At 39.2% G+C, this 23,138-nt stretch overlaps 1 protein-coding gene across 1 annotated transcript in view; it reads left to right on the forward strand.

Moving 5' to 3' along the window:
• Positions 1-23,138, forward strand: part of LOC128656867 (vomeronasal type-2 receptor 26-like) — a 52,835-nt gene that overhangs the window by 4,479 nt on the left and 25,218 nt on the right. Inside the window, exons 2-3 of the mRNA XM_053711032.1 lie at positions 233-454; positions 12,089-12,151. Of these exons, the coding sequence (XP_053567007.1) occupies positions 233-454; positions 12,089-12,151 (285 nt within the window). The remainder of the gene's footprint in view (positions 1-232; positions 455-12,088; positions 12,152-23,138) is intronic.

A 23,138-nucleotide genomic window follows, 5' to 3' on the forward strand; every position in this document is an offset into this window, starting at 1 on the left:
TAGTGATGTCATCAGTGGGCTGAGCTTGGCAGCCATTTCAATGTGGCCAGAAACAATATTCATTTAAAATAACGTTTTTAATGTTCCTGCTGCATGATATAGAAAAGCTGCTGGAGCCTATTTGCAGCTTAATCTAAGGTAAGACTTTAAGATGACCAAGGTGTAGACTGTCCCTTTAACCAATTATTTTACGTCTATTTTACATATTAAAACTAATTGCACTTTTTTTTAGCTAAACAATTACATGAAGAAGGTGCACTTTAAAATCACCGGTGAAGAGGAAATGCACTTTGATGATAAAGGAAACCCTCCAGGGAAATTTGATATCCTGAATATTTACATGTTGCCAAACAAAACCATGAAAACAGTTCCTGTTGGCTTTTTTTACCATGATGATACAGACCATCTTTACATAGATGACAAGGCCATTATATGGTCCCCATACTTCTCTCAGGTAATAGCAAAGTCTTAGTAAGGTGAGAAATGATTAGATCATTTTAAATATAAAAACATTTTTATTTATATTTGTAATACTTGTTAGTGCTTATTTCATTTCTGTAAATCAAAATCATACATACAATCACAGGGGGCTAGACTGAATATGTAAGGTGGGTTACTTAGTGCATGCCCCTGTGTAATCAGTAAAACTTACGGGTAGATTACGAGTCTTGCGTTATGAGCTGTGGTGCTAATGTGCAGTTTTTTCTCACTGCTCACTTCCCTGCAGCGCTGGTATTACAGGTTTTTACAAACCCGGCGTTAAAAGGCAAGAAGTGAGCGTAGAGCAACATTGAGCTCCACACTGCACTCCAATACCAGGGCTGCTTAAGTGAGCGGTGAGCTGGTTGTACGTGCTCGTGCACGATTTCCCCATAGACATCAATGGGGAGAGCTGGCTGAGAAAAAGTCTAACACCTGCAAAAAAGCAGCGTAAAACTCAGTAACGCAGCCCCATTGATTCCTATGGGGAAACTAAAGTTATGTTTACACCTAACACCCTAACATGAACCCTGATTCTAAACACCCCTAATCTTACACTTATTAACCCCTAATCTGCCGCCCCCGACATTGCTGACACCTACATTATATTTAATAACCACTAATCTGCTGCCTCCAACATTGCCGACACATACATTATATTTTTAACCCCTAATCTCCCTCCCCCAATGTTGCTGCAACCTACCTACATTGTAGCTAGCTTAGGGTTTATTTTTATATTACAAACAAGTTTGCATTTATTTTAAATAGGTAGAATAGTTACTAAATAGTTATTAACCATTTAATAACTACCTAGCTAAAATAAATACAAATTTACCTGTAAAATAAAACCTAAGTTACACTAACACCTAACACTACACTACAATTAAATAACTTACCAAAATTAAATACAATTAAATAGATTAAATACAATTAGCTAAATTACAAAAAACACACTAAATTACAGAAAATAAAAAACAAATTACAAGATATTTAAACTAATTACACCTAATCTAAGAGCCCTATCAAAATAAAAAAGCCCCCCCAAAATAAAAAAAAACCTAGCCTAAATTAAACTATCAATGGCCCTTAAAAGGGCCTTTTGCGGAGCATTGCCCCAGAGAAATCAGCTCTTTTACCTGTAAATAAAAAATACAAATACCTCCCAACAATAAAACCCACCACCCACACAACCAACCCCCCCAAATAAAACCCTAACTAAAAAACCTAAGCTCCCCATTGCCCTGAAAAGGGCATTTGGATGGACATTGCCCTTAAAAGGGCATTTAGCTCTATTGCTGCCCAAAGCCCTAACCTAAAAAATAAAACCCACCCAATACACCCTTAAAAAATCCTAACACTAACCCCCGAAGATTCACTTACCGGGAGAAGTCTTCATCCAAGTGGCAAGATGTCCTCAACGAAGCCGGCAGAAGTGGTCCTCCAGATGGGCAAAAGTGGTCCTCTAGATGGGCAGAATAGAATGCAAGCTCATTCATATTGGTTGATTGGATCAGCCAATAGGATTAAAGTTCAATCCTATTGGCTGATTGCATCAACCAAAAGGATTTTTTCTACCTTAATTCCGATTGGCTGGTAGAATTATATCAGCCAATCAGAATTGAAGTAACGCCAATGTTAATGGAAAAGTTAGATACTTGTCCATAGGCTTCTAGAGTCTGTATCAGAGCAGGGAGGGTAGTAGAGGGAGATCGAAGGGTGAGGATCACATTATCAGCGAACAACAGGCATTTTTGGGTAATGAGTTTATATTGTATACCAAGGATATCTACGTTTTCTCTGATTTTTATGGCCAAGAGCTCAATCGTTATAGCAAATAATAGTGGTGATAGCGGGCAGCCTTGACGGGTACCGTTTGTTATGGAAAAGGATTGTGAAACAGTGCCGTTTACCTGAACCCTTGCTTGTGGCTTTGAGTATAGTGCCCGAATTCTGGTAAGAAAAGTTTTGGAGACACCAAACTTCGACAGGGCTCCCCACACAAAGTGCCAGTTTACCCTGTCAAAGGCCTTCTCTGCGTGAGTTGATAGGAGAGTGAGAGGGGTCTTATTATCATGTGAAGCCTGCAAAGAATGCAAAACTCTAATAGTATTGTCCTTTGCCTCCCTCCCTTTGACAAATCCCACCTGATCCGGGTGTATAATATTTGGTAAGATAGTGTTCATACGATTTGCAAGTATTTTAGCATAATTCTTTAAGTCAATATTTAGCAGTGAAATAGGTCTGTAGCTCCCCGCCTGGGTGACTGGTTTATCTGCCTTGGAATAACCGTAATGAGGGCTTCTAGTAGGGATTGAGAAAAAGCCTCACCCTTATCTATTAAAGTAAATAAGCTAATCGAAATTCAAGGGACGCCATCTTGGATGACATCCCTTAAAAGGACCCTTCAGTGTACGGCGGCGACTGTATGAAGAGGATGCTCCGCACCGGATGTCTTCAAGATGGACCCACTCTGCGCCAGATGGATGAAGATAGAAGATGCTGTCTGGATGAAGACTTCTTGCCGCTTGGATGAAGACTTCTGCTGGCTTCGAGGAGGACTTCTGCTGGCTTCGATGAGGACTTCTTCCCGCTTGGATGAAGCCTTCTGCGGGCTTCGATGAGGACTTCTTCCTGCTTGGATGAGGACTTAGCCGGCTGGATGAGGATGGATGTCTGGTCTTCCAAAACTGTAAGTGGATCGTCTGGGGTTGGTGTTAGTTTTTTTAAGGGTTTATTGGGTGGGTTTTATTTTTAGATTAGGGTTTGGGCACTTTGTAAAAGAGCTAAATGCCATTTTAAGGGCAATGCCCATTAAAATGCCCTTTTCAGGGCAATAGTTAGCTTAGGTTTTTTTAGATATACTTTTATTTGGGGGGGTTGGATGTGTTTGTAGGGAGTTTTACTGTTGGGGGTTGTTTGTATTTTGTTTTACAGGTAAAAGAGCTGTTATCTTTGGGGCAATGCCCCGCAAAAGGCACTTTTAAGGGCTATTGGCAGTTTAGTTTAGGCTAGGGGTTTTATTATTTTGGGGGGGATTTTTTATTTTGATAGGGCTATTAGATTAGGTGTAATTCGTTTATTTTTTTATCATTTCGTTTTTTATTTTGTGTAATTTAGTGTTTATTTTTTTTGTAACTTAGATAATTTTATTTCATTAATTTAATTTATTTAATTGTATTGTAATGTTAGGTTTTACTGTAAGGCAGGTTAGGTTTTATTTTACAGGTAACTTTGTATTTATTTTAACTTGGTAGTTAGTAAATAGTTAATAACTATTTACTAACTAGTCTACCTAGTTAAAATAAATACAAACTTGTCTGTGAAATAAAAATAAAACCTAAGGTAGCTACAATATAACTATTAGTTATATTGTAGCTAGCTTAGGTGTTATTTTACAGGTAAGTATATATTTCGTTTTAAATAAGGATTAATTAGGTAACAATTGTAAGTTTAATTTAGATTTAATTTAATTATATTTAAGTTAGGGGGTGTTAGGGTTAGGGTTATGCTTAGGGTTAGGTTTAGAGGTTAATATATTTATGTAGTGATGTGGGAGGCCAGAGGTTTAGGGGTTAATAACTTTAGTATAGTATCAAAGACATTGGGGGCAGCAGATTAGGGCTTAATAAGTGTAGGTAGGTGGCGGCGATGTTAGGGGCAGCAGATTAGGGGTTAATAAGTGTAGGTAGGTGGCGACAACATTGGGGGTGGCAGATTAGGGGTTAATATGTGTAATGTAGGTTGCGGCGATGTTAGGGGCAGCAGATTAGGGGTGTTAAGACTTGGGTTTATGTTAGGGTGTTAGGTTTAAACATACATTTGTATTTCCCCATAGACATCAATAGGGCTGTGTTACGGAGCTTTTAGTTTCACGATCACAGGTGTTAGGCCTTTTTTAAGCTGGCTCTCCCCATTGAAGTCTATGGGGAAATTGTGCACGAGCACGTAAAAGCAGCTCAAAGCAGCATTGGTATTTGTGTGCGGTATGGAGCTCAACGCAGCCATATCGCCCGCAAACGCCTGCTTTTTGTAAACTCATAATACCAGCGCTATAGGGAGTGAAATACCGCCGAAAATGCTGCGGTCTTTACTTTCCCTATAGCGCTCAAAACTCATAATCTGGGCGTCTGCTAGTAAGTAAGCTTTTTGCGTGCATCAGGTACTGCGTGTATTTCGCAGTGTATTTCTATAACATTCAGCGAGATTACGAATTTTGAGCGCTATAGGGAAATTAACAACCACAACATTTTCGGCGTTATTTCACCTCCCTATAGCGCTGATATTACGAGTTGAAAAAAAGCAGGTTTGTGCGGGCGATATGGTTGCTTTGAGCTCCATACCGCACTGAAAACAAGCGCTGCTTTGATGTGCTTGTGCACGTTTTCCCCATAGACATCAATGGGGAGAGCCGGCAAACAAAAGTCTAACACCTGTGATCGCGGAATGAAAAGCTCCATAATGCAGCACCATTGATGTCTATGGGGGAAATAAAAGTTATGTTTAAACCTAGCACCCTAACATAAACCCCAAGTCTAAACACCCCTAATCTGCCACCCCAACATCACCGCCACCTATATTACAGTTATACACCCCTAATTTGCTGCCCCCAACATTTCCGTCACCTACATTACAGTTATTAACCCCTAATCTGCTGCCCCTAACATCGCCGCCCCCTACATAAATTTATTAACCCCTAATCTGCTGTCCCTAGCATCGCCACCACCTACATACATTTATTAACCCCTAATCTGCTTCTCCTAACATCTCCGCCCCTTACATAAATTTATTAACCCCTCATCTGCTGCCCCTATCATCACTGCCACCCTGCATACAATTATTAACCCCTAATCTGGCGCTCCCAATGTCACCGCTATTATACTAAAGTTATTAACCCCTAAACCTCTGGCCTCCCACATCACTAAATAAATATATTAACCCCTAAACCAAACCCTAACGTAACCCTAACCCTAAGCATAACCCTAACCCTAATGTAACGCTAAGCCTAACACCCCCTAACTTTAACATAATTAAAATACAGATAAATTAAAGTTACAATTATTAACTAAATAATACCTATTTAAAACTAAATACAAACTTACCTATAAAATAAAACCTAAGCTAGCTACAATATAACTAATACGGCTAGATTTAGAGTTTTGTCGGTAACGACCCGCGTATCGGAACAGCCAATAGAATGCGAGCTCAATCTGATTGGCTGATTGGATCAGCCTATCGGATTGAACTTGATTCTGATTGGCTGATTCCATCAGCCAATCAGAATATTCCTACCTTAATTCCGATTGGCTGATAGAATCCTATCAGCCAATCGGAATTCGAGGGACGCCATCTTGGATGACGTCATTTAAAGGAACCGTCATTCGTCGTTCAGTCGTCGGCCAGGATGGATGTTCCGCGTCGGAGGTCTTCAGGATGCTGCCGCTCCGCTCCGGATGGATGACGATAGAAGATGCCTCTTGGATGAAGACTTCAATCGGATGGAAGACCTCTTCTGCCCCGCTTGGATGAAGACTTCTACCGGATGGAGGACCTCTTCTTGCTCCGCTTTGATGAAGAATTTGGCTCGGCTGGGTGAAGACGACTCAAGGTAGGGAGATCTTCAGGGGCTTAGTGTTAGGTTTATTTAAGGGGGGTTTGGGTTAGATTAGGGGTATGTGGGTAGTGGGTTGTAATGTTGGGGGGGGGGGTATTGTATGTTTTTTTTTACAGGCAAAAGAGCTGAACTTCTTGGGGCATGCCCCGCAAAGGGCCCTGTTCAGGGCTGGTAAGGTAAAAGAGCTTTGAACTTTAGTAATTTAGAATAGGGTAGGGCATTTTTTTATTTTGGGGGGCTTTGTTATTTTATTAGGGGGCTTAGAGTAGGTGTAATTAGTTTAAAATTGTTGTAATATATTTCTAATGTTTGTAAATATTTTTTTATTTTTTGTAACTTAGTTCTTTTTTATTTTTTGTACTTTATTTCATTGTATTTATTTGTAGGAATTGTATTTAATTTATTTATTGATAGTGTAGTGTTAGGTTTAATTGTAGATAATTATAGGTATTTTATTTAATTAATTTATTGATAGTGTAGTGTTAGGTTTAATTGTAACTTAGGTTAGGATTTATTTTACAGGTAAATTTGTAATTATTTTAACTATTTTAGATATTAAATAATTCTTAACTATGTAATAGCTATTGTACCTGGTTAAAATAAATACAAAGTTACCTGTAAAATAAATATTAATCCTAAAATAGCTATAATATCATTATAATTTATATTGTAGCTATATTAGGATTTATTTTACAGCTAAGTATTTAGCTTTAAATAGGAATAATTTATTTAATAAGAGTTAATTAATTTCGTTAGATTAAAATTATATTAAACTTAGGGGGGTGTTAGTGTTAGGGTTAGACTTAGCTTTAGGGGTTAATACATTTATTAGAATAGCGGTGAGCTCCAGTCGGCAGATTAGGGGTTAATAATTGAAGTTAGGTGTCGGCGATGTTAGGGAGGGCAGATTAGGGGTTAATACTATTTATTATAGGGTTAGTGAGGCGGATTAGGGGTTAATAACTTTATTATAGTAGCGGTGCGGTCCGCTCGGCAGATTAGGGGTTAATAAGTGTAGGCAGGTGGAGGCGACATTGAGGGGGGCAGATTAGGGGTTAATAAATATAATATAGGGGTCGGCGGTGTTAGGGGCAGCAGATTAGGGGTACATAGCTATAATGTAGGTGGCGGCTCTTTGCGGTCGGCAGATTAGGGGTTAATTATTGTAGGTAGCTGGCTGCGACGTTGTGGGGGGCAGGTTAGGGGTTAATAAATATAATATAGGGGTTGGCGGTGTTAGGGGCAGCAGATTAGGGGTACATAGCTATAATGTAGGTGGCGGCTCTTTGCGGTCGGCAGATTAGGGGTTAATTATTGTAGGTAGCTGGCTGCAACGTTGTGGGGGGCAGGTTAGAGGTTAATAAATATAATATAGGGGTCGGCGGTGTTAGGGGCAGCAGATTAGGGGTACATAAGTATAACGTAGGTGGCGGTCGGCAGATTAGGGGTTAAAAAAATTTAATCGAGTGTCGGCGATGTGGGGGGACCTCGGTTTAGGGGTACATAGGTAGTTTATGGGTGTTAGTGTACTTTAGAGCACAGTAGTTAAGAGCTTTATAAACCGGCGTTAGCCCAGAAAGCTCTTAACTACTGACTTTTTTCTGCGGCTGGAGTTTTGTCGTTAGATTTCTAACGCTCACTTCAGACACAACTCTAAATACCGGAGTTAGAAAGATCCCTTTGAAAAGATAGGATACGCAATTGACGTAAGGGGATTTGCGGTATGGAAAAGTCGCGGCTGAAAAGTGAGCGTTAGACCCTTTTTTGAATGACTCCAAATACCGGCGGTAGCCTAAAACCAGCGTTAGGAGCCTCTAACGCTGGTTTTCACGGCTACCGCCAAACTCCAAATCTAGGCCTTAGTTACACTACACTAAAACCTAACATTACAATAAAATAAATTTAGTAAATTCCCCAAAAAAAACTAAATTACAAAAAATAAAAAAATAAATTATCAAAAATAAAAACGAATTGCTCCATATCTTATAGCCATATCAAAATAACCCCCACCCAAATAAAAAACCCTAGCCTACACTAAACTGACTATAGCCTTTAAAAGGGCCTTTTGTGCGGCATTACCCCAGAGATATTGCAATATTTCGCTAGGCAACTAATTTATTGCCTTATATTAAAGTTTTGTGGGTGAGTATTGGACAACAGAAATATTGAGAATTAATGTTGTACTAAACAAAGCGTTGATGTTGCTTTAAATTTGTAACTGTTTGTTACAAATCTAAAGCATTGACTAAAAATATCTAAGTATAATCTTAATTGGAGTTTAGTTGGAATGGCAGCAAAGTTTAACTCCTAGATTATATTTTAATAGACAGGTATTGTTCATACAAAAACTAAGCAGAAAAAATAAAAGGTACCATGCAAATACAAACTCAAGATAAAATACTTGCAAAAATGGAAATTGAATCAAAAATAAAGAAATCCTTCAAGTATATGTTAAGAATATTAATATGGTTAAAGGAATTTGTGTACAACTTAAAGTCTTAGCGGTACCGGTGCCTGGAGCAGTTAGTCTGAGTGATTCCAGGGAGAGCTGACAGTTGTTTGATACCGAATTGAGTTCCAGGAGTAGCAGGCAGAATCTGGCTAGATGTGTGAGGAGGAGGAGTAGCAAGACACCTGTGAATGTTGCACTTGAGCAGAGTTCAGGTACGTGGAAATACATTTGAATTTAGAGTTCATATACGTGACAAATATCAGAGAATAAGAAATGTTCTTTATACAGGCTTGATAGGAGGAAATCTTACCCTTAGGCAATGAGCAAATAATCAAGCAAGGAATCAGTGCAAATGGTTATGTTAAATAGGGTAAAACATAACCAAGATGGTTACCTTAAAGGAGAAGCCAGATATATAACAGTCCCCTCCTTACGAATACTCTCTGAGTATTCAACGTGCAGGTTTTGAAGGTTAACGGGTGTGAAAAGCCCTCTTCAACTGAGGAGCATGTAAATCAGTTGTAGGAATCTAGGAATCATCATCAGGACCATAGCCTTTCCAACGTATGAGATACTGAATTCCACCATATTTCCTGCGAGAATCTAAGATCTGTTCTACCTCAAATTCCTCGTGCCCATCCACATTGACTGGAGGTCCTGGGGGTTTCTTTCTATTAGGGTCTTGATCTTTTATATAAGGTTTTAACAGAGAAACATGAAAAGTTGGATGTACAGCATAATGAGCAGGTAACTTGTGAGTCACAGTCGTGGGATTCACAATTCAGGACATAGGGAATGGACCAACAAATTGTGAAGCAAGTTTCTTAGATGGAACCTTTAGTCGTAGATGTTTTGTCAACAACCAGACTAGATCCGAAATTCACAATGTTTTTTTATCATAATAGAATTTTTGTTTGGTTTTGGCTTCAGTTAAGTGATCCTTAAGTTGAGCTAAATTCATGCGTATAGCTTCAATGTAGTTGTGTACTGCCGGACAATTCATTTGGAAGAAGGAGTTTGGGATACTTTGCGGGTGGAATCCATAAGCCGCAAAAAAAAGTACTCATCTTAGTAGAAGTATTTAAAGAATTATTATATGAGAATTCAGCTAATGGCAACAAATCAAGCCAATCATTCTGCAAATGGGTTATATAACATCTGATATACTGTTCCAAAATCTGATTCACTCATTCAGTGAGGCCATTTGTTTGCGGGTGGTATGCTGTTGATAATCTTGAGTCAATCTTTAATGACTTGCATAGTTGCCTCCAAAATTTTGAAGTGAACTGAGTGCCTCTGTCGCTGATCATTGTGATGGGTAATCCATGTGATTTCATAATGTGATTAATATAAATGTCTGCAGTCTGTGATGCAGTAGGTAACCCTTTAAGAGGTATAAAATGTGCCATTTTTGTTAGATGGTCGACTACGATCATTATTGTATTATGAGAATGGGATATAGGTAATTCGACAATAAAATCGAGAGCCACAGTTGACCAAGGTTTGTCAGGTATCGGCAGTGGTCTTAGTAATCCTGCTGGCTTAAGATTTCTGTTTTTGTTCTAGCACATGATTCGCAGGAGAGTACATATTTGTAAATGGTTGCTTTATACTTGAGCCACCAATATGATTTTGCAATCAATTCAATTGTTTTTTGGATACCAAGATGTCCCGATGTTTGCGCATCATGGGTTTGTTTTAAAATGGACATTCGTAGAGATGGGGGTATATATAATATACCATTGTGGAAATACAATCCTGATGGTTCTTGAATTACTTCGGAATGTGGTATAGTATGATTGTCTTGTAATGCCTTTAAAAATTGTCCCTCAGGAGTAGTGGTCAGAGCGATTATCTTTTCAGCAGGTATTATTGGTCTAAAGTTAGATTCTTCAGATCGTGAGTCAGAGAGGCGTGACAAGGAATCCGCTTTAATGTTTCTGTGGGCTGGCCTGTGTGTGATTATGAAATCGAATCGATCAAAAAAAAGTGACCACCTAACTTGTCTTGCAGACAAAGTCTTATTTTTCCAAAGGTATTCAAGGTTTTTATGGTCGGTGTATATGGTAAAAGGTAGTTTTGTTCCTTCTAGGAGATGGCGCCAGGTCTCGAGGGCAGCTTTTATGGCCAACAATTCCTTGTCCCCTATGGTATAATTAATTTTAGCAGGTGTCAATGTCCTGGAGTAGAAGGCTACGGGGTGTAAAACCTTAAGTTGCATAATATCCGCTTGTTAGGAGTATCTCCTTCAGATGTCCTTTCTTGATGCTTGAGTGAGATTTCAATAAGGTTCATCAATATTGAGCTTCCGGCGGTCACAGCAAAAGAAGGAAAAATATTCCCATTTAGTTTTTAAAAATATATTTATTAGCTCTACCTGTTTTAACGTCTGTAAACGTCTTTATCAAGAGCAATTTTTTAAAACACGTTAAAACAGTTGAAAAGTTTGATGAGCTGTGACTCTGAGCCGGTTTAAATACAGATGTATTTTGTTCCAATTTCCTGTGTCAACAGGAAATTAGATTCACAAAAAACAATCGGAATTATTATAACAATTATTAGTTTATAAAGCATCCTATATATATTATGGTCATCCCTAACTAAATATATAATGCATTGCAAAGTTATAATTTTTGATATGCCGTTGCTTTTGTTTAGTTTTATTTATATTTCGATAGTTTGGTATGAACATAATGATTAACCAATGAGATAAGCCCTATTGTAAAATAACCAATAAAAATAATCCGTCATTAAAAGTCCTCAAACGAGTAGTATGGTGTAAGGAGTTCCATTTCAGGTCCGATTTGAAATCACGTGCTTTCCCCAACCTATCTGGAAAGTACTGGTGTTTTGTGCAGAGAGTTCCGGATTCCATCCTGTTTAACGTCACGTGTTTTCGCCAGCCTATCATAACTTGGCTGGTATATGTTACAGAACAGTTCCGTTTCGGGTCCAATTTGGTAGATGAAAAAAGGGGGGGGCCGAAGTCTCGAGTGACGTAAATATCCAGAGATTGTTCATAAATATATGATCATCTATTGTGTAATTTCGGTGAAATAAAATAAACAAATGAACAGTATTTGTTCTTAATGCATAACATTGTCTGTACAACAGATTCTTTACACAAAATCCTAAATACCAAAGACATATATAGCAAGAAATTATTATCCTGTTATAAATGGCAAAAATAAGGTTTACTTTTTATCTTTATAAAAACAAATGAGTAATTTTTCATTGTCACCAAAATCTACATCACGAACAGACATGCATGTCATTTAAATTTAATTTATAGTAAAACTCATAAGGTTTATTCTTCTCTTTACAATAAATTAAAATGACTTATAGTGACAGTGCATTATATCTTAAAACAACATTACTTATAAATCAAACATTTCTTCCATATATAGTTTATTAAAGTACTTATGCAAATTAACATAAAAATTAGTGTATGTGTAATGAGTGTTAGTGAGGTGAGTGGATTATGTTAAATAAATATCATATATCTATCTTTTTAAATGTAATTGTGTTTATCTTTCTCTTTATAGTGCAAACCAGAACTTAAAGTGACAGTGTCTTATTTAGAGCAACATGGCTCATATTTGCTTCATGTAATGAAGCTTAATATGGCCTCGATCCGATATAAATCGTCGCCCGCAAAAGCCGGCGACGCCAATATTTGCGCGGGTTTGGTATCCTATATACGGCGTAACTTAGAAGTTACGCACGTATATTTCTGCCTTCGCCCGTTGTTTTTTGGCCCATAGACTGACATACAAAACACGCGCAGTTTGGTATCCAATATACGGCGTAAGGACTTACGTGCGCAGATTTCAGAAAATCTACTCCATTCTCATCTCGCCATAAATTGAAGGCGCTGCAACCCTTGCACTGACTTAGAAACCAACATAACTCTCTGAAGGCCTAACAAGTGCATGCTTAACAACATACATATCAGCAGCTTGATCACAAATAGTTAACCTCTTCAAAGCATTTATTATTCCTGCCCCTGCAAGTTTGTCATACTAATCACAAAGGGGTCATCATGGGGCACAAGGGGTCATCATAGGGCACAAGGGGTCATCATGGGGCACAAGGGGTGCATCATGGGGCACAAGGCGTCAATCAGGGGGCACAAGGGGTGCATCATGGGGCACAAGGGGTGCATCATGGGGCACAAGGGGTCATCATGGGGCACAAGGGGTCAATCATGGGGCACAAGGGGTCATCATGGGGCACAAGGGGTCAATCATGGGCACAAGGGGTGCTGGAAGCCCTACAATCCCATGTTGTTCTGTCTACACATGCTGATTCTATAGTGGCTGCTGAGGTCCATGGTGATGGTGCTGCCCCTGCTGCAGCTGATCATCGAATTACATACTGCGGAGTTCCACTGCATGTAAGTGAAACTACTACATCCCACCCCCATTCCCTTAACCACCCTAATTACTGAAAATATATCATTAGTTCAATTCATGTTTTGGTCACTATGATTTATTGACTATCATTTAGAGGAATGAAAATGGATGTTTATACCTTATGTTCACACCTTCTGTAAAAACATTATTATTTAGATATATATACCCATGTGCAGGGATAGGCAAGGTGTCCTTCACTAAAAGTCTTTACCTTAGAAAATGTCCACCACAGCCTTGGCTTGTGCCTATCTCTGCACATGGGTCAATTTCTATTGGATGTGAGAAACCTTGATTTACATCTTAAAAGTGAATATCACTATATGTACCCTTCATACACAACTATGTGATGTGGTTTAGAGAACATGAATATGTCATAAATATGATGATATTACCTTTTCAGGGCCATTTCCACACAGGCCTTATTATATTTTTAAAAAATATTAGTGTACTAAAACACCCCTCACATGGATGTGGATGACAATTATATGGTAAATAACAGAGGACAAGATTTAGGATGAAATATAACAATATTTATTTTTTTTAGGCTTCTTAGATGAGGGGGCTGAGGTGCCTGGAGTGGCTCTCCTGCCTCTCCTGGGTTGTGTTGATTCAGAGGATTCTGCAGGAGTGCTGGCCACAGATGAGAGGCTGGAGGCAATGTCCTGCTGGTGTGTGAAATGCTCCACCAACACACCCAACAGTTGGTTTTGTTCCCGCCATCTGTTGTCACTCTGCATCTGCATGTCCAAAATAACTCTCAGCATCTGAGATTGGTTCTGGATGATACCACTTAAAGATGCTGCCATGTCCCGTTGCAGCTCAATGGAACGCTGTAGTAAAGTCTGTTGGCTCCTGTAAAACCTGCGTTGGTCTCTCTGCATTCTCTCGCAGGTTGATGTGAGCCTCTCGCAGGTTGATGTTTGCCTCCTCTGGAGGGCAATGTATTCGTCGCCCAGGGCAGAAGTCAGAGGATCTAAAGGCTCTTCACCAGCAGGAATTATAGGCGCAGGTTCACCTGTAGCTGCTGTTGCATCTGGAACAATGCTGGCTGGTGCCTCATCAGGAACTATGCTGGCTGTTGCCTCATCAGGAACTATGCTGGCTGGTGCCTCATCAGGAACTATGCTGGCTGGTGCCTCAGCAGGAATTATGCTGGCTGGTGCCTCAGGAGGAACTATGCTGGCTGGTGCCTCAGGAGGAACTACCACAGCTATATGCTCCTCTTCATATGCTGGAGCTCTTCCAAGGGAAGCAGATGGTGGAGCTCTCCGGGTGGACTGGTAGTCCCATTGACGACTGGTGTGCGACCACTCAGCCTGACCAGTTTGTATGTCCTGGTGGTAAAAGTCCTGACTGGCCTGATATTGGGATGGGGGGGGGGGGGGGTAAAGACATCTACCCTTTGGTGATGCTTTGGCTGCCCCTCATAACCAAATGAATAGTCCTCCGGCCAGGGCTCCTGCGAGGGCTCCTCTTCAAATCTTGGTGGCATGACATATGGGTCCTCAACAGAGGCAATCCAACCCACCTCATGCCTGGGAGCATACTGTTGAGGGATTCTCTGGCCTGGTGGTTGTGGTGGAGCCATCCTCTGGCCTGCTGGATGTGCTGGAGCCATCCTCTGGCCTGGTGGTTGCAGTGGATGCATGGCCGTTTGCACCCTGGTGACAGGAGGTTCTGTGGAGGAGTCAAATGAGAGGTATTAGTACAATCATATATATATCCATGTGGGCATACAATGTACATTGATACATGCTAGGGCCTATACTCATTCTCATGTCAAACTCTATAACATGCATGTGCACATTGTGATTTGTGATATGAGGGATTTGAATATGCAAAGTATACATGTATGTGTTACATACAATAGTTCTGTGTACAAGTCAGCGATGGAGAAAATGTGTTCTTTAAGTGACACTATGGTGACACAATTTCCTTTAGCCTGATGTAGGCACATAACGTGCTTTCTTGAGCTAAAAGTATTGTGATGGCTATAGTGTCCATTTACTGAAAACTCTACATGTGGCTTGTGGCCTGTGTTACTCCGAGACATGTTAGTATTTCACTATTCCACCTCATATCATGAATTTCAATGTGTTAAGTAGCATTAAATGGACATTAAACCCATTTTTATTCTTTCATGATTCAGCTAGAGCACGCAATTTTAAACAACTTTGTAATTTACTTCCATTACCTAATTTGCTTCATTCTCTTGATATTCTTAGCTGAAAGCATATCTAGATAGGCTCAGAAGCTGCTGATTGGTGGCTGCACATCAATGCCTCATGTGATTGGCTCACCCATGTGTATTGATATTTAACAACATACAATAAACATACAATAAACAAAGAATAACAAAATAATAAAGCAAATTACATAATAGAAGTAAATTGGGATGTTGTATAAAACTGTATTCTCTATCTGAATAATGAAATAAAAGCTTTGGTTTAATGTCCCTTTAATGTGAAATCTAATTGTAGATGTTTTTGTTAGTAGGCCAAATACCATGTTCCTCATTGTGTACATGAATGTGTGACATTAAAAGATGTTATATCTCAATTACATATAATACTGGTGTGTGGGATGTTACTCACCAGCATGCTGTGCTGATGTTGCAGTCCCTGAGTCATGAGCCCCTGGAAGTCCACGGACTGCTGTGACGCTCAGGGACCTGCGAATGAGCTCCTGCCACTCATTATATTCCACCTCATGGTGAGGACCACCACCTGTTTCTCTCGGCTGCATGGCTTCTTGGCCCATTTTCTCCTTGACCCGCCTCTTGCAGTCATTCCACCTTTTCTTGAGCCCATCCACATTCCTCCTCTGCTGGGCCACGCCTTTGACTGCCTCCTCGACCCTCAGCCATGCATCTTTCCACCTTCGGGCAACTCCTTTGCCCTTCTCTTGGCCAAAGAGGGTGGTGTGGTTCTCCAGGACGGCCTGGACTAGCGCAAGGTTTTCTGCAAAAGAGAAGTTGGGGCACCTCATGCGCTCCTCGTCCTGGGCAGCCTGGCTCCCTCCCTGGGATGTCCCTGGTGTGGGTTCCTCCCTATCCTCTCCCTCCTTTCCCCTTCTTATCCCCATGTGCACCCTCTGTCCCTCTTCTGAGTGTGCCTGACCTTGGGGCAACCCCACTTCCATCCTCCCTTCTAACTCTCCCCCTTCCACTCACTCCCTGACGGGGACCCTGCTGCTCCTCCTGTCCATAATCCTCTCCCTGCAACTCCCCTTCCCTCCTCCCCCCCGCCCTAGCTCTCCCTGTCATCCTCAAACTACACACACTCACACACTCACACTCACTCCCACTTCAATCACACACAATCACAACCAAACACTCAGCCTATCACACTGTAAAAGATAAATAAAATGTGTGAGGTGTTAGAAAAAAAAGTGTTGTGTATTTTGTATATGTGTGTATGCAAAATGTGTGCAATATGTAAAAAAAAAAGTGTAAGTAAATGTACAGGCTTACCAATCTAACAATCTGACCTAACTAACTTAATGAAATGCTCCTCTCTCACTACTCTCTACTCACTGTAGTGTGCTGTAGCTCCAAGAACCAACCAAACACACTAAAGAAAATGGCTGCTGCGTATGGGTTTATGTATGAATTTTGAATGGCGTAATTACGTGGCGCATCTTTTAGAATTGGCCGTTGTTTTTTACGATTCGTAGGCTAATTTGCATAAAACTACACTTTATTGAGACTTTACGTGAAGAAAATACTGGCGTAAGTACTTGCGATGACTAAAATGTGTATTTGCGCACATTTTAGTTGATCTCAGGTTTTCCTACTTATGCCAGTTTAGCATCTGATGGCGTAGTATATTGGATAGGTTGAGTTGTGAGGTGAAATTACGGGCGGTGCGGGTTTCCTCGCTTGCGCCGAAAACTATGACCTATATCGGATCGCGCCCCATGTTCTTAAATGAATTAACATAATACATTTAAAGTGACAGCGCATTATATGAAATTAATAGAGCACCATAGGCTCATATATCAAAACTTAAGGTGACATTGTATCGTGACCCATATATCAAATCTTTCTGCTACACATAATGGAGCTCTAACATATTAACAAAATAAATAACCAAGAATTATTTATTTGTGTGTGCTGCTTGCTAATGAACTAGATGAGTGTATATATTAGACAAAGGCTGCTATTCTAATGTCCTTATTAAGGCCCCAATGATTATAGGTTCTCAGTGTATGTATCCACCAGAGTTCTCTTCTGTCTAGCTCATTCTAGCTCAGTTCTATTTGTCCTCCTCTCCAAAGTGTGGATACCTTTTCTATTCCTATCCAAAGAAAATTATTTTTATCAAATTTTTGCAAGTGTTGCAATGAAGGGGTACTCCATGGTCATCATGTTTTTTTATCTATTTTGTTAAGATGTTCTAGGATACGTGTTTTCAGAAACCTTGTTGTTTGACCTAAATATTGAACCCTACAATTACACTGAAGTAAATATATGGCATTGGTAGTCTTACAGGTATTGAAATGTTTAATCGTATATGTTTTACCTGTGACAAATGAAGTGAATGATTTGTGTGTCCTTTTAGTGTAGTTGCAGTTGTAGTAGTTGTATGTATAGAAACCTTTCAGGTTTAAGATTGTTAAGGGGATTGTGGGGGCCATATCCTTTATTAATAAAGGAGCTAACTTTTGTTTAAAATTGTTGCCTATTCTGAAAGAAATTTTGGGGTAGGGGGTATAATCTTTTCCAAGATTTCATCACTTTGTAGAACATGCCAGTGTTTCTTAAAAATATTTTTAATCTGGTTGTGTCCAGAATTGTAAGTAGTGATGAATCTTGGAAATGATTGTTGAGTTGTTGGTGTTAGTTTACAACTATTTAGTAATTTATCTCGATCCAAGTTATTCACTGTCTGTCTGTCTTGTTCTAGATCTTTAGCTTTATATCCTTTTTGCAGAAATCTCCTTTTTAACATTTGTGACTGTTCTTCATAATCCTCAATTCTATTACAATTACATCTTATATGCTGGAATTGGCCCTTTGGTATCACTTTCAAGCATGTAGGATGGTGTTGACTGTCATGTTTAATATATGTGTTTACATCACATTTTTTGAAATGAGTTCTAGTGTGAATAGAGCCATCTATTACTATGATGGATATGTCTAGGAAGGTGGCCTCGGTTTCATGTACTTCAGGTGTTAATATGATGTTCATGTCATTGTTATTTATCATAGAAACAAATGCTTGTAAGGGTTCTGAACCCCCCTTCCAAACACACAGTATATCATCGATGTATCTCCGCCTTGTCACCAGGCTCGCCCCGGTCACGTCATAGGACCACGCATAAAGATGTTCAAAGTGGTCCATATAAATATTGGCGTAGCTCGGGGCGAACCTGGTGCCCATGGCGGTACCGCGAATTTGTAAATATTGTTGATTATCAAACCAAAAATAGTTATGTGTTAACATAAATTCAATGGCCATAATGATAAATTCTAGAAGAGAGTCTGATAAATTGGAATCTTGGGTTAACTTCCATCTAACCGTCGCTATGCCTTTTCTATGGTCTATTATGGAGTATAAAGAAGTAACATCCATGGTAGCCCAAAGAAATTTGGGTTCCCATTTAATTTGATTAATTATGTTGAGTGCATGTGTAGTGTCTTTCAGATATGATTTAGAATTTTGTGCATATGGCTGTAACAGAAAATCAATGAAAGCTGACAAATTAGAAGTTAGGGAATCAATCCCACTAATAAGGAGACGTCCGGGTTTATTAATAGGATCTTTATGTAATTTTGGCAAAAAAATTAAAATTGGAGTTTTTGAGTCTGTTTAATATAGAAAACAATATTCTTGCTCAGATATAATTTCTCTGTCTAGTGCTTTTGTCAACATTTCACATAATTCTTTACTGAATTATTTTTTCGGATGATAATTTAAAACTTTATATGTATTTGTAGGGTATGGCCCCCACAATCCCCTTGACAATCTCAAACCTGAAAGGTTTCTATACATTCGGCCGTTGCAAAGGCTGCAACTACACTATAAGGACAAACAAATCATTCACTTCATTTGTCACAGGTAAAACATATACGATTAAACATTTCATTACCTGTAAGACTACCAATGTCATATATTTACTTCAGTGTAATTGTAAGGTTCAATATTTAGGTCAAACAACAAGGTTTCTGAAAACACGTATCCTAGAACATCTTAACAAAATAGATAAAAAAACATGATGACCATGGAGTACCCCTTCATTTCAACACTTGCCAAAATTTGATAAAAATAATTTTCTTCTGATAGGAATAGAAAAAGTATCCACACATTGGAGAGGAGGACAAATAGAACATGAGCTAGACAGAAGAGAACTCTGGTGGATACATACACTGAGAACCTATAATCATTGGGGCCTTAATAAGGACATTAGAATAGCAGCCTTTGTCTAATATATACACTCATCTATTTCATTAGCAAGTAGCACACACAAATAAATAATTCTTGGTTATTTATTTTGTTAATATGTTAGAGCTCCATTATGTGTAGCAGAAATATTTGATATATGAGTCACGATATAATGTCACCTTAAGTTTTGATATATGAGCCTATGTTGCTCTGTTAATTTCATATAATGCACTGTCACTTTAAATGTATTATGTTAATTAATTTAAGAATATATTAAGCTTCATTACATGAAGCAAATATGAGCCATGTTGCTCTAAATAAGACACTGTCACTTTAAAGGGACAGTCTAGTCCAAAATAAACTTTCATGATTCAGATAAAGCATGTAATTTTAAACAATTTTCCAATTTACTTTTATCACCAATTTTGCTTTGTTCTCTTGGTATTCTTAGTTGAAAGCTTAACCTAGGAGGTTCATATGCTAATTTCTTATACCTTGAAGGCCACCTCTTTTTAGAATGCATTTTAACAGTTTTTCACCACTAGAGGGTGTTAGTTCATGTTTTTCATATAGATAACACTGTGCTCATGCACGTGAAGTTATCTGGGAGCCAGCACTGATTGGCTAAACTGCAAGTCTGTGAAAATAACTGAAATAAAGGGGCAGTTTGCAGAGGCTTAGATACAAGATAATCACAGAGGTAAAAAGTATATAAATATAACTGTGTTGGTTATGCAAAACTGGGGAATGGTTAATAAAGGGATTATCTATCTTTTAAAAACAGATTCTGTCCCTGTCCCTTTAAGTTCTGGTTTGCACTATAAAGAGAAGGATAAACACAATTAAATTTAAAAAGATAGATATATGATATTTATTTAACATAATCCACTCACCTCACTAACACTCAGTATACATACACTAATTTTTATGTTAATTTGCATAAGTACTTTAATAAACTATGGGGGGTAGTTATCAACGTGTCTACTTTTCCTGCCTTCGCCGGTTTAATACGCCCGCCTAAGCTCGCCTACCATCGCCGCCGCGGACCTGAATACGTTCGCCTAAGTTATCAATAAAGCTGTCAAAAAGCCGCGCACCAAGTATGGGGCGATGAGCAGCGGATTGTGATAGTTATCACTCATCCGATCTCGCTGCTCTTCGGCTTTTTTACAGCTTTATTGCTAGCCTGTCACTAAGCACCCACACTAACTACACTGTTCTACCCCCTATACCGGCGCCCCCGGAGCCCCCCGAAACTCAATAAAGTTACTAACCCCTAAACCGCCGCTCCTAGACCCCGCCGCAACTCTTATAAATGTATTAACCCCTAAACCGCCGCTCCTGGATACCGTCGCCACTTACATTATACCTAGTAACCCCTATCCTGCCCCCCCTATACCGTCGCCCTCTATAATAAAGTTATTAACCCCTATCCTGCTGATCCCGCACCTCGCCGCAACTAAATAAATAGTTTAACCCCTAAACCGCCGCTCCTAGACCCCGCCGCAACTCTTATAAATGTATTAACCCCTAAACTGCCGCTCCTAGACCCCGCCGCAACTCTTATAAATGTATTAACCCCTAAACCGCCGCTCCCGGACACCGCTGCCACCTACATTATACCTAGTAACCCCTATCCTGCCCCCCTATACCGTCGCCCTCTATAATAAAGTTATTAACCCAAATCCTGCTGATCCCGCACCTCGCCGCAACTAAATAAATAGTTTAACCCCTAAACCGCCGCTCCCTGACCCCGCCGCAACCTATATTAAATTTATTAACCCCTATCCTGCCCCCCCTATACCGCCGCCACCTATAATAAATTTATTAACCCCTATCCTGCCCCCCACTACACCGCCGCCACTGTAATAAAATTATTAACCCCTAAACCTAAGTCTAACACTAACCCTAACACCCCCTAACTTAAATATTAATTTAATAAATCTAAATAATATTTCTATTATGAACTAAATTATTCCTATTTAAAACTAAATACCTTTAAAATAAACCCTAATATAGCTACAATGTAATTAATAATTATATTGTAGCTATCTTAGGATTTATTTTTATTTTACAGGCATCTTTCAATTTATTTTAACTAGGTACAATAGCTATTAAATAGTTATTAACTATTTAATAGCTTACCTAGCTAAAATAAAGAGAAATTAACCTGTAAAATAAAAACTAACCTAAGTTACAATTACACCTAACACTACACTATACTTTAATAAATTATTCCTATTTAAAACTAAATACTTACCTGTAAAATAAACCCTAAGATAGCTACAATGTAATTAATAATTACATTGTAGCTATTTTAGGAATTATATTTATTTTACAGGTAACTTTGTATTTATTTTAGCTAGTTAGAATAGTTATTAAATAGTTATTAACTATTTAATAACTACCTAGCTAAAAGAAATACAAAATTACCTGTAAAATAAATCCTAACCTAAGTTACAATTAAACCTAACACTACACTATCATTAAATAAATTAAATAAATTAACTACAAATAACTACAATTAAATACAATTACATAAACTAACTAAAGTACAAAAAAGAAAAAAAGCTGTTACAAAAAATAAAAAAAATAGGTTACAAACATTTAAAAAATATTACAACAATTTTAATCTAATTACACCTAATCTAAGCCCCCTAATAAAATAACAAACCCCCCCAAAATAAAAAAATGCCCTACCCTATTCTAAATTAAAAAAGTTCAAAGCTCTTTTACCTTACCAGCCCTTAAAAGGGCCTTTTGTGGGGCATGCCCCAAATAATTCAGCTCTTTTGCCTGTAAAAGAAAAATACAACCCCCCAACATTAAAACCCACCACCCACATACCCCTAATCTAACCCAAACCCCCCTTAAAATAACCTAACACTAATCCCCTGAAGATCATCCTACCTTGAGTCGTCTTCACTCAGCCGAGCCACCGATGGAACTGAAGAGGACATCCGAAGGGGCAGAAGTGATCCTCCATGGAGCGCTGAAGAAATCTTCCATCCGATGAAGTGATTCTCCAGTCGGGGCTGAAGAAGTCTTCCATCCGGGCGATGTCATCTTCCAAGAGGCGCTGAAGAAGTCTTCTATCCGGGCGATGTCATCTTCCAAGAGGGGTCTTCAATCTTCATCCCGCCGACGCGGAACATCCTTCTTTACCGACGGACTACCGACGAATGAAGGCTCCTTTAAGGGACGTCATCAAAGATGGCGTCCCTTCAATTCCGATTGGCTGATAGGATTCTATCAGGCAATCGGAATTAAGGTAGGAAAAATCTGATTGGCTGATTGAATCAGCCAATTAGATTCAAGTTCAATCCGATTGGCTGGTCCAATCAGCCAATCAGATTGAGCTCGCATTCTATTGGCTGTTCCGATCAGCCAATAGAATGCAAGCTCAATCTGATTGGCTGATTGGATCAGCCAATCGAATTGAACTTGAATCTGATTGGCTGATTCAATCAGCCAATCAGATTTTCCTACCTTAATTACGATTGGCTGATAGAATCCTATCAGCCAATCGGAATTGAAGGGACGCCATATTGGATGACGTCCCTTAAAGGAGCCTTCATTCGTCGGTAGTCCGTCGGTAAAGAAGGATGTTCCGCGTCGGCGGGATGAAGATTGAAGACCCCGCTTGGAAGATGACATCGCCCGGATAGAAGACTTCTTCAGCGCCTCTTGGAAGATGACATCGCCCGGATGGAAGACTTCTTCAGCGCCGACTGGAGGATCACTTCATCGGATGGAAGATTTCTTCAGCGCCCCATGGAGGATCACTTCTGCCG

Source organism: Bombina bombina, chromosome 4, assembly GCF_027579735.1.
Source record: "Bombina bombina isolate aBomBom1 chromosome 4, aBomBom1.pri, whole genome shotgun sequence".
NCBI lineage: Eukaryota > Metazoa > Chordata > Amphibia > Anura > Bombinatoridae > Bombina > Bombina bombina.